Genomic DNA, 13,154 nt, shown 5'->3' on the forward strand with positions numbered 1-13,154 from the left:
CTATGCATATTGTTTTATACTGCATTGAATAATAATTTAAGTGTGTCGTAAAAAAACAGTTAATAAGAGAATACTATAGGCATGGCACATGCTAAATACTTCATGTAATCTCAGTAACTACGAGGTAGCCAGTATCATTACTCTAATTTTACAAATGAGGACACTTCATCACAGTTGGGTTACTAAATTGCCCTAGGTCACACAGTTAATAGACCTATTTAATCTTAACTAAAAGCCCAATGGTGAAACCTGAGGCTCTAGACAGCGATAAATAATAAGATTTAAAGAGCTTATGGTCTCAAAATGTTTCTTACAAGCCTAAAAATTTTATTAGATTTACTCCCTGGAACAAAGCAGGGCCTGAGGCAAGTTGGGGGCCTGTGTTCTCTGTACCAGTGCTCTGAAAAGATAAGAGAAGAGAAGCAAGGAGGTGCTGAGAACAGCCCCTAGAATTTCCACTGTCCCAAGAGGCATCCTGGAGTCTGAGATGAAAAGTCCTATAGCTACAAGGCTGAGAAGCCCTCTGAATGAAGATACCACGATGTATACATCTATAGCATAAAGTCCTTATTCTACAGGTGCAAGTCTTCAAAATTTGGCCTGCCATAATGCAACCTAAGAGTAAAACATGTATATTCGGGCACAGAAAAAAAGCTTTCACACAAGCAAGATTAGCCAAAACAAACTAAAAATTCTCATTTGCTACTGATAACACAAGGAGATATTAAAACTCAGCTGAGTGGTAATATTTAGAATGTGTAAGAGAATCTTTTCAGCAAAAGAGAAAAAATTAATGATACAAAACTTGAATGTATATACAACAACAGTGTATGAGAAAGACAACTTAATATGACTGAAGCCCCTTAACCTCTCTTGCTTATATGGAATAAAACACACATATATATCTTCTATATATAAAAGGAAGAATCAAAAAGTGCCCTGTGGGAGTTCCTGTTGTAGCTCAGGGGTAACAAATCCTACTAGTATCCATGAGGATGCAGTTTCGATCCCTGGCCTTACTCAGCAGGACAAGGATCTGGTGTTGCCTTGAGCTGTGGTGTAGGTTGAAGACATGGCTGGGATCCTGCATTGCTGTGGCTGTGGTATAGGCCAGCAGCTGCAGCTGTGATTCAACTGCTAGCCTGGGAACTTCCATTTGCTGCAGGTGTGGCCCTAAAAAAAAAAAAAAAAAAAAAAAGTTCTCTGATCATCTCAATAGACCACTGTGCGATACAAAAAACTCGTGTGTGAAAATAATTAGAGTGAAAAAAGTGTTTTTAACAAGGAAAGCTAATTCAAAAATGAAATATATTCTCTGATGAAACCTCAAAAAAAATCTTTGCTGCACCCAGGAACACTGTACATAAAAAACAAAATCCTTTGAACTCTGAAAGTTAGCTTTTGTTTTTATTTTAAAAAAGCCTTTTGAAAACTGGTGTAACCACTGTGGAAAACAGTATGCAGATTCCTCAGAAAACTAAAAAGAACTACCATTTGATCTAGCAATCCCACTCCTGGGCATCTATCCAGAGAAAACCATGACTCAAAAAAACACATGTACTCCGATGTTCATTGCAGCACTATTTGCAATAGCCAAGACATGGAAACAACCTAAATGTCCATCAACAGAGGAGTGGATCAAGATGTGGTACATATACACTATGGAATATTACTCAGCCATTAAAAGGAATGAAATACCAGCATTTTTAGCAACATGGATGGACCTAGAAATTATCATGCTAAGTGAAGTCAGCCATACAATGAGACACCAACATCAAATGCTTTCACTGACATGTGGAATCTAAAAAAAGGACAGACTGAACTTTGCAGAACAGATGCTGACTCACAAACATTGAGAAATTTATGGTCTCCAGAGGATATAGTTTGAGGGGTGGAGGGATGTGCTTGGGTTGTGGGATGGAAATGCTATAAAATTGGATTTTATACAACTACAGATGTGATAAATCATTTGAGTAATTAAATAAATAAATAAATAAAGCCTTTCGAGAAGAGTTCTCCTGTGGTACAGCAGAGCTTTAAGGCTCCAGTGTTGTCACTGCTGTGGCATGGATTCATCCCTAGCCTGGGAACCTCCACATGTCATGAGCACAATCAAAAAAAAAAAAAAAAAAAAAAAAAGTCTTTTGAATCAACCATACTTTAATAAAAATTTTTTAAATTAATTTTAAAAAACAATAAAAAAAAAAAAAGCAAGTTGTCAGAGTTCTTGTGTGGCACAATGATATCAGCAAAGTCTCTGCAGCACAAGGATGCAGGTTCAATCCCTAGCCAGGCAGAGTAAGTTAAAGGATCCAGCACTGCTGCAGTTGCAGCACAGGTCGCAACTGTGGCTCAGATCTGATCCCTGGCCTGGGAACTTCATATCGCTCGGGGTGGCCAAAAAGAAAAAAAAAAGAAGTCAAGCTGTTATCAGCTAGCTTTCACATACTTAAGTATTATATTAAAATAATAACTCATTTACACACTGAGAAAAGGGAGAGAGACAGCCTTTTGGAGTCAGCTCTAACTTGGGCCTGAACCACAGATGGGCATTTCCTAGATAAGTGATTTGGGGCAAGTTAATTTACCTAGCTGGCCTTCAGTTTTACCATCTATAATCCAGGATTTAAAATAAACCTCAAGTTATGAAGATGAAATGAGAATTTAGCTGTAGTGTTTGGCACTTAGTAAGCCTCAATAAACATCATCCACCTCCAGTCAAAAATGCAAAAGCAAAAAAAGATTTTTATTAACAATCTTTCCAGATAGCAAATTTCCCTACATGTCATTCATCCTTGAGGCCTCACCTTTAAAACTCCTCTATCTTTTTTGGAGGTAATATCCTCTCCCTGTTCAGCAACAGCTGCTGCTGGGCTTTCTCCATTGTTCTTGGCACCTTCATCAGTAGTCATGGTCTCTTCCAAGTAGAAAACCTGCTGAGAAGAAACATATTTCAGCTAGGAAAAATGTCACTTCTTCATGCATCTTAAAATGCCCCTAGGAACTGAGCATTACCTGACCCGAGATTTTGGGGCTGGTAAGGTTAAACAATGAAAATGAAAATAAAAACATCTGCTACGAGCATGTATTGATGTCATGAAGCATGTAAATCAAACACCATCCAACTCTTCAATTTCCCATCCAGCTTTGGGATGATTAGAGAGCAGCACAAGTCAGGTTTGGTGGTGATTATATTCCTTAGCGTGACTACACGTTGAGAACCAGTCCTTGCAGAGCTCTGAAAAGTCATATTCTTACCAGAGAATTAAGAACTTAACAGGTGATCTGATAAAAGAAGTGACAGTACATCGCAGTGGTAAATAGCACAGGCCATAGAAAATGACAGAGCCCAGACTAAGTCCTAGCTCCAGTGATATCTGTTCGACATTTGCACACTTAATCCCACTGAGCCTCAGTTTCACATCCGTGCAAGAGACATATTTTGTTCATAAAGTTACTGTGAGGCATTAATGAGATAAATGTTAAGAGACTAGCATGGAGATATAACTAAAATATAAACATTTACCATCATTACTATTGGGTCTTTTATGAAGCTACATTTTTCACTTCCTGCTCAAATTTCCTATAGAATGAGGTTGTTCCTTACCATGGCTTTCAAGACCCTCCACAACAAGATCCCAACCAACTTTTCATATCCATCTTGCACTACTTTCTAGGAGTTCCTGTTATGGCTCAGCAGAAACAAATCTGACTAGTATTCACAAAGAAGCAGGTTCAATCCCTGGCTCCGCACAGTGAGTAAAGAACTCAGCACTACCATTAGCTGTGGTGTAGGTCACAGACGTGGCTCGGATCTGGCATTGCTGCTGCTGTGGCTGTGGTGTAGGCCAGAGCTGCAGCTCTGAATTGCCTCCTAGCCTGGGAACCTCCATATGCCTCAGGTGTGGCCTCAAAAAGCCAAAAAAGGATTTCCCGTCGTGGCTCAGTGGTCAATGAATCCGACTAGGAACCATGAGGTGGCAGATTCAATCCCTGGCCTTCTCAGTGGGTTAAGGATCTGGTGTTGCCATGAGCTGTGGTGTAGGTCACAGATGTGGCTCACACCCATGTTGCTGTGGCTGCGGTGTAGGCCAGCGGTCACAGCTCCGATTAGACCCCCAGCCTGGGAACCTCCACATGCCGCAGGAGCGGCCCTAGAAAAGGCAAAGAGACCAAAAAAAGCGGGGGGGAGGGGGGGGATGAACTACTTTCTTCATGCAGCTCATACTCTAGCCAAACCAGACCAATTCTCCCGTAACAACCCCCATGCTTTCCCATTTCCATGCTTTTGGGGAGTTCCTTCGTGGCTCAGCAGTAACAAACCCAACTAGCATCTATTTCCAAGCTTTTGTTCACTCTTCTTCTTCCCTTTTCTTCCCACTCAAACGCTCCCTCCCTGATACCAACCTCAATCTTCTGCAGTCACCTGTCCTTTTCTGCACTTCCTTAGCATACCCCTGCATCTGTTGTCTATAATACATTCATAAGACACACTTGTTGGATTTAAAGGATCCTTGAGAGCAGAGCCATGCTTTGTCCATATTTAGATTTCTTAGAACACCTCTACCCTTTTTTTCATTTAGCCACGCCCATGTCATGCAGAAGTTCCTGGCCCAGAGGTCAAACCTATACCATAGCAGTAACAACACCAAATCCTCAACCTCTAGACCACCAGGGAATCCACCTCTACCTTGCATATTCTTAAGACAGGAAGCTCATGGAATGTGGAGATCTTTGTAAGCTGTTTGATGTTGCTTACTTTTTTGGGGGAGGGGGTATTTTTTTAGGGCTGTACCTGCAGCATATGGAGGTTCCCAGGCTACGGGTTAAATTGGAGCTATAGCCACAGCAATGGATGTTGTTTAACTTCTCTAGGTTTTTTTCCCTAATAAAAATAATACCTTCTCTTTTTTTTTTTTTTTTTTTTTTTTGTCTTTTTGCCATTTCTTGGGCTGCTCCCGCAGCATATGGAGGTTCCCAGGCTAGGGGTTGAATTGGAGCCATAGCTGCCAGCCTGCGCCACAGCCACAACAACGCAGGATCCAAGCCACACCTGCAACCTACACCACACCTCACGGCAACACCAGTTCCTTAACCCACTGAGCAAGGCCAGGGATCGAACCCACAACCTCATGGTTCCTAGTCGGATTCATTAACCACTGAGCTATGACGGGAACTCCTTTTTTTTTTTTTTTTTTGTCATATCTGCTTTCATAGAGTGATCTTCTGGATGAAACGGTATAACATGTGCGGTAAAGTATACTATTTCTTTCCTTTTTTGGTCTTTTTTTTTTAGGGCCGCACCTGTAGCATATTGAGATTCCCAGGCTAGGGGTCTAATCGGAGCTGCATCTGTGACCTACACCACAGCTCACAGCAACACCGGATCCTGAACCCACTGAGTGAGGCCAGGGATCGAACCTGAGTCCTCATGGATACTAGTCAGATTTGTTTCCGCTGAGCCACTACAGGAACTCCCAAGTATACTATTTCAATGTCAGCTCTTATAATTACTGTCAGTCACCTAAATGACAGACACTTTCACACAAGTAACAACAGGCTGATGCACAAACAAAACAAAACACAGGTCATTGGCTGCTGCCATGATGAATTCCATGCTGCTCTCCCTGGTTGAGCAGGGAAAATAATATTATGCTAATAATGGACTAAGGCTCCCTAAGTCACCTATGGGACCTTCTTGCCTACTCAGTTAAAAAGAGCTATTTCACATTTGTGAAAAAATCTTATACTGATACAACTGATACTTAGAAAACTAAATATAGTTGATACTGTTTTAACTCATTTCCAACTGACCTAAATTCACTTCACTGTCAACAAAGATACAAATCAAATTTTGCTGTGCCCAAAAAAATCTTCAATGAGAACACAAAAACCAAGGGCTAAGCCCCTTGGCTTTATTTTTTAGAACAGTTTATGCCAAACACAAAAGATCCAAATGCTTGGCTCAGGATAAGGGAAAGGCCAGAACAAAGTGTTCTCAAACAAATAACAACAAAAATTAAGTACCTAGTTGTTGTATGTGATGCTGGGCAAGATAATTAGGAAAACTAGATGGGCAGGGTTGGTTCCCAGATTCTAGCAACCTAGCACTTACAAGAGACTTCCCTGATGCATGGAAACTTGAAAACGGCACCTAAAAAAACTGGGGGGGGGGGAAGATCTTTTAAATATTTTGGAGACCATGGACTATATCCCTGGAAAAATATATATACAAAAAAAAATTTCCTGGGGCTCTGCACATACATCGATATCCATCAGTAAACCTCTGCGGTAACTGGATTAAATCAATCAATAAAAACATCAAGTGAAAGGTTATTAGGGAACAGGATAGCCACACGGTCTCAAAGCATGAAACCTACAGATTAGTTATTTAAAAAGGATAAGGGGCTTTCCAATGGAGGGATCTGACAAACCTCCCCCAGCACAGTCATCTGCATTATGACCAAACTCTGTATCCTCTATCTTAACACAGACTGTTAATGCCATTGTGCCTCTTCACAGAATGTAATGAGAAGCATACATGTATTTCTACCAAAAATGTTTAACCTGAAACTACTCATGGACAAAAGACAACTGGCCTAAACTCACAATATTGTTATGAAACACAAAAAAATTTTTTTAAAAGTATAGGGGCCTGTTCTCATTTTAAAAAGACTAAAAGGACACAACAACCAAATGCAGTGTGTGATCCTTGGCTGGATCCTGGATTACGGTGACAAGAAAAAGAACATTTTGGGGAGAATTCAAAAAATTTAGAAAAACAGATCACACATTACCTTACTATCATAATGTTAGCTTTCTGGAGTATGACCGACTATTGCGGTTTTGTATAGGATAATACCCTCCTTCTTAGAGGAGACACACACTCAAGTGCTTAGGGGTGAGGTGCAGTGACGTGTGCCACTTTCAGATCATCTGAGAGATGGCATGCATGAGCACAAATATCACAAAAAGCTAAAAATAAGGCATTCAGAAAGCATGACTAGAACAGATCCAAAGACAATGCCTTTCTTTAGAATGTTCATCATTTGGGGGTCAGCTAAACTTTTAAATGAAAATATTACCAATCAAAAAACATTTTCTGGAGTTCCCGTCGTGGCGCAGTGGTTAACGAATCCGACTGGGAGCCATGGGGTTGCGGGTTCGGTCCTTGCCCCTGCTCAGTGGGTTAACGATCCGGCGTTGCCGTGAGCTGTGGTGTAGGTTTCAGACGCAGCTCGGATCCCGCGTTGCTGTGGCTCTGGCGTAGGCCAGTGGCTACAGCTCCGATTCGACCCCTAGCCTGGGAACCTCCATATGCCACTGGAGCGGCCCAAGAAATAGCAAAAAGACAAAAAAAAAAAAAAAAAATTTCTTTTGGTTCTAACCCTTGCCCTAAAATTCAAATAAATAGGGAACCTGTAACAAGCTTAATAATTTGCAAGCTTAATAAATCTCACTTAATGAAGGAATCTGTTCCTCACTTTTGGTTCTAACACTTGTAAAGATACACATAATCTCTGCAATCGCAGAATGACTCTGTGTAGTATCCAGTCCATGTGAAAACGAGTAGCAAGAAAAATCAAAACACAAAGATAAAAACAACACTAAAACTCTGTTGAATTTTTAAAGGCAGATAAATCAGGAAGAATGAAGAAAAAAACTGAGCCTTCCAATTATTTCCTCTTAATTCCAGTTATGCCATTTGGGGGTATAATTTTTATAAGCAAATAATACAAATAAATTAAGAAAAAACTTCGTCCCTGATCTAGTGTTACATGAAAAAAGGCCATAAGAACAGATAATTCCTAAAGACGTATTAAGACACACTGAGAAAGTTTTCACTTTTTCATAAGAGAGTATTTTCTTCTTTCCCCTACCCCAGGTTTATTTTGAATTTAAAATCACTATGTAGCTATGGACATTAATCTATGATAAAGCTCACTGTTCTGAACTGTCCAAAGGGGGAAACTGCTGCCTAGTGCCTCTGAGAGGGAACACACAGTTCGTTCTGTTATGGACATGCCAGACAAGCGTGCACTCTCCAAAGTGCTAGCCGGCAAACACCTGAGACACGAGAGAAAAATGAGATTAGGCTTCAAATGTCACCAACAGGGTACTGAAAACTTCAGTCGACATAACTAAATTGTCATATTCCCCCAAATGAAAAATTATTGTAAAGCTTTATTCCCTAATTAACTATGTATATTACTCACTGTTCTCTTTGTTAAAACAGAGATCTTGTATCACAGATTTAAACAGAAGAGTTTTCAGAAAGACGACAAAAAAGAATATAGGAACTGGCTCCTTTGTTAGAAGTACAGAAAATTACAGCAGCAGCAGCCTCTCTAAGTACTATAGATGTCTGCGCCATAAAGGCTTTCAGCCTCCTAAAACTAAAACACAAAAGACAGACAGAGAACACAAGGAAGTAGGTCTACATCAGGGTTGTAAATGAATGCAGTATAAGCGTATCTTAATTGTGAAAATATTCATGTAAGGATGAACTGGAAAGTCCTCGTTTACTTTCAGCCCCAGGCCCCTCTCAAACATTCAAGTCCAATAACACAGGAGTTTCAGGAGGAGTTATCTAACTGTAGACAACATATGTACAAAAGAGAGATAAAGATGCATGCAGAAGAAACAAGATCACATATACAGACTACATGTCTATATGAAATTGCATGCTATATTTATTCACCTACTTTCTCCCAGTTAATCTGCTTCCTCCACACTGGGGAGGTGGGGGGAGTGGGAAGATGACCAACAGTACTCATATATATGCTCATCTACCTTCCTCTTTTAAGAGAGACCTACAAGAAGATACGCAAATAGCCAATAAGCACATGAAAAGGTGTTCAACATGATCATTCCTAAGGTGAATGCAAATCAGTCACAATGACGTACCACTTCATACCCATGAGAATGGCTATCACCAAAAAAGGAAAAATGACAAGTGTTGGTGAAGATGTAGAGAAACTGGACCCCTCATGCATTGCTGGTGGTCCTCTATGGAAAAGTCTGATGGTCCTTTAAAATACTCAACATAGAATTACCGTATGATTCAGCTATTCCACTCCCAGGGATGTACCTAAAAGAAGTAAACGCAGAGACTCAAATGCAGTAGTCCTCACAAAGCCAAAGAGTGGCAAGAAATCCAAGTGTCCATAAACAAAATATGGTATGGTATGGTATGTATTACTACATAATATTCTTCAGCATATATTGTGTGCATATATGTATTATATAATATAGATTATTATTCATCTATAATAGGAAATTCTCATATATGGATGACCTTGAAAACGTTATGCCAGGTGAGCTAAGCAAGATACCAAAGGACAACTATTATACAATTCTTCTTATATGAGGTACTTAGAATAGGCAAATTTATTTATTAAAACACTGTGACCTCTGGAGAATAAGATTTGGGAGGATAAGAAGGAATTTTCACTTTTAAAATTCTGTATCACTTGAATACTTTAACACTAAGCATATATTACTTCCATGATTTTTTTTTTAGTTCAGGAGAAAAAGATGAAAAGACTTCATGGTTGCACTCAACAGGACTTTTTATTCTTTCTGTCCAATTTAATTCAAACATTCTGGAGTGCCTCTCCATAAAGGAAGCAAACCTGGTTAACCAGGGGTGCTTGTGAGATATCCAGAAGGCGTCAAAGACGAGGCCTGCCCTCTGGAGAGAAGTCTGGGTGACAGTCTATACCACTGAGTTATCAGATTCTACAAGGTAATTAAGATAGAAGTATAGCTACAGTTACTACTAAGAAAGTAAAATGGTGGTTCTCAAACTTTTAACATTCCCGCCTCCCTTCTGATTACTAGGTCTTGTAGTACAGATAAATAATTTCTAACTCCATAGAACTTACACTCTGGTAAGGGTAAATACAGTAGGAGTGAGCCTCTACTCACATTTTGATAGAAAAATTTATACCTATGCTACAGTGATAGATTATTAACCTGAGATGGTTCTTTAGGACCAGTTTGATTCCAAGCCTGCTGATGATTTCTAAGAACAGGCAGAGGTTAACATATGGCAAAAGGTCTGTAGACCCTACATAGGCACAGAATGTGTCCTATTCTTTTTCATTTTTTTGGCTGAACTCGTAGCATGTGGAAGTTCCTGGGCCAGGGGTCAAACCCATGTCACAACAGTAACCAGCATTAATTCTGAGGTTTATCCCCTTAGGTACTGTATTAGTTTTCTACAGCTGCCAAAACAATATCACCAACTTGATGGCTTAAACTATATACACTTATTATCTTAAAGTTCTGGAGGGCAGAAGTCATCTGGGCTCAAAGTCTTTGTGAGAACTGAATTTAATAGATATAAGATTATTCATGCTATTCATTTCTTGAGTGGACTTTGGTATTTTGCATCTTTCAAGGAATTTGCCCATTTCATCTAAGTGTCTAATGTACTGATATGAAGTAAATCATATTGTTCTTTTACTTATCCTTTTAAAAACTAGGAGTTCCCGTCGTGGCACAGTGGTTAATGAATCCAACTAGGAACCATGAGGTTGCGGGTTCGATCCCTGCCCTTGCTCAGTGGGTTAAGGATCTGGCATTGCCGTGAGCTGTGGTGTAGGTTTCAGATGCGGCTCGGATCCCGTGTTGCTGTGGCTGTGGTGGAGGCCAGTGGCTACAGCTCTGATTCGACCCCTAGCCTGGGAACCTCCATATGCCGTGGGAGCAGCCGAAAGAAACAGCAAAAAGACAAAAAAAAAAAAAAAAAAAAAAAAAAAAAACTATACTATCTGCAGTATAGTTTTGCTGACCCTTTCATTCCAGATATTGATAACTTGTCTCTTTTTTCTGATCCAACAGGGTAGAGGTTTATGAGTTTTATCGCTCTTCTCAAAGAGTCAGCTTTTGATTTCACTGACTTTCTCTACTGTCTTTCTGTTTCACTGTTTTTGGCTTTTAACTCATTTCTTCTGTTTACTTAATTTTCTCTTCTTTTTTTCTAGTTTCTTAAGGTAGAAGCTGAGGACAGTGATTTGCAACCTTACTTTTTCCCTAATATAGGCATTTACTGAATTTCCCCTAAACATTACATTATCTCCATCCCACAAACTATGTTGTGTTTTGATTCAGTACAAAATATTTTCTAAATTTATCTTTGTCTTCCTTTGACCCATGAGTTTCTTAAAAATATGTTCCTAATATTTAGGGGTTTTCCAGATATCTTTGTTATGATTTTAAATTTAATTCCTTTTTGGTTAGGGGACAAGCTTTTTTTTTTTCCTGCCTTTTCTAGGGCAGCACCCATGGAAAATGGAGGTTCCCAGGCTAAGGGTCTAATCTGAGCTACAGCTGTCAGCCTACTCCACAGCTCCAGCAACACCAGATCTGAGCCACGTCTGCGACCTACACCACAGCTCACGGCAACGCCAGATCCTTAACCCACTGAGCAAGGCCAGGGATCCAACCCACAACCTTATGGTTCCTAGTCGGATTCGTTAACCACTGAGCCATGATGGGAACTCCTAGATGACATACTTTTTGTGAATTTTTTTTTTCGTCTTTTTTGTCTTTTTAGGGCTGCACCCACGGCTTATGGAGGTTCCCAGGCTAGGGGTCCAACTGGAGCTGTAGCCTCTGGCCTACGCCACAGCCATGTGGGCTCTGAGCCATGTCTGTGACCTATACCACAGCTCCCAACAACGCCGGATCCTTAACCCCCTGAGCGAGGCCAGGGACCGAACCCACATCATCATGGATGCTAGTCAGGTTCGTGAACCACTGAGCCACGATGAGAACTCCCGTCTTAATTTTTTTATTTTTGTCTTTTTTGTACTTTTTATGACTTAATTTAAAATTTATTGATATTGCTTTATGGAACAAAATGTGATCTACATTAGTAAATGCCCTGTGTGCAACTGAACAAAATGTATGTTCTGCTGTACCAGGTAGAATGTCATATAAATGTCAATTAGGTCAACTGGTCGATAATGTTGTTTAAATCATCACTAATTTTTTGTCTACTTGTTCTATCAGATATTGAGTGGTAAGGGAGTGAAATCTCCAGCTATAATTATGGATTTTTCATTTCAGTTCTATCAATTTCTGATTCATGTATTTTGAGGTTCTGTAATTAGGTGTGTTTTTAGAATTATTAAATTCAACTTGATAAACTGACCACTCTACTGTATGAAATTACCCTCTTTTTTTTTTAGTCTTTTTGCCATTTCTTGGGCCGCTCTCGTGGCATATGGAGGTTCCCAGGCTAGGGGTCGAATCGGAGTTGTAGCTGCCGGCCTACACCAGAGCCACAGCAAGGGCAGGGATCAAACCTGCAACCTCATGGTTCCTAGTCGGATTTGCTAACCACTGCGCCACAATGGAACTCCAGCCCTCTTTATTTCTAAAATCTAGTTTGTCTGAAATTAATATAGTTATTTCAACTTTCCGGATTAGCATTAGCATGGAATCTCCCTTTCCAATCTTTTACTTTTAACCTATTTGTATCTTACTATGTATCAGACGTTTCTTATAGGCAACATGCAGTTGAGTCCTGCTTTTTTACCAAATCTATTAAGCTCCCTCTTTTAACTAGATCATTTAGATGATTTATATCAATGTAACAATTTATATAGTATGATGTAAATCTTACATCTTGCTATTTGTTTTCTATTTGCCACCTCTCTTTGTCCTGTTTTGTGTTCCCTTTTGGGAGGAGAAAACCCTTACGTCTATAGTTTTTGTCAAATTTGGTAAATTCTGACCATTATTTCTTCAAAAAATTTTTTCTGAACCCCCCCCAACTACAATTATATGTATGTTAGACCACCTAGAGTTGTCTCACAGCTCACTGATGCTCTATTCATTTTTTTCTAATCTTTATTTCCTGAGTTTTATTTTGGGGTGTTTGTACTGCTATGGCTTCAAGTTTACTAATCTTTTCTCCTGAACTGTCTAATTTGCAGTAAATCCCACGTACTCACACGTAGGTTTCACCTCTATACGTTCAATTTGGGTCTTTTAAATATATTTTATAACTGCATTTAACATTCTTAATCTTTCCTCTACTTCCTTGAACATACAGAATATAGTCATAACTGTTTTAATACTTTTGTCTAACCAATTCTATCATCTGTGTCATTTCTGGGACTATTTTTTAATTTTCCTCC

The 13,154-nt window shown here is 39.6% G+C and overlaps 1 protein-coding gene across 13 annotated transcripts in view; it reads right to left on the reverse strand.

Moving 5' to 3' along the window:
* FKBP5 (FK506 binding protein 5) overlaps positions 1–13,154 on the reverse strand; it is a 108,941-nt gene that overhangs the window by 66,221 nt on the left and 29,566 nt on the right. For 8 of the 13 annotated variants that reach the window (XR_002345569.1, XR_002345568.1, XM_013977827.2 and 5 more), the window contains 1 exon segment: positions 2,808–2,933. Coding sequence is in view for 10 of the 13 variants with exons in the window: in XM_013977827.2 (XP_013833281.2) it covers positions 2,808–2,933 (126 nt within the window). In the remaining 3 variants the exon portion in view is untranslated. 13 annotated transcript variants of the gene reach the window in all.

The sequence above is a fragment of the Sus scrofa genome, chromosome 7 (assembly GCF_000003025.6).
Source record: "Sus scrofa isolate TJ Tabasco breed Duroc chromosome 7, Sscrofa11.1, whole genome shotgun sequence".
Taxonomy (NCBI): Eukaryota; Metazoa; Chordata; class Mammalia; order Artiodactyla; family Suidae; genus Sus; species Sus scrofa.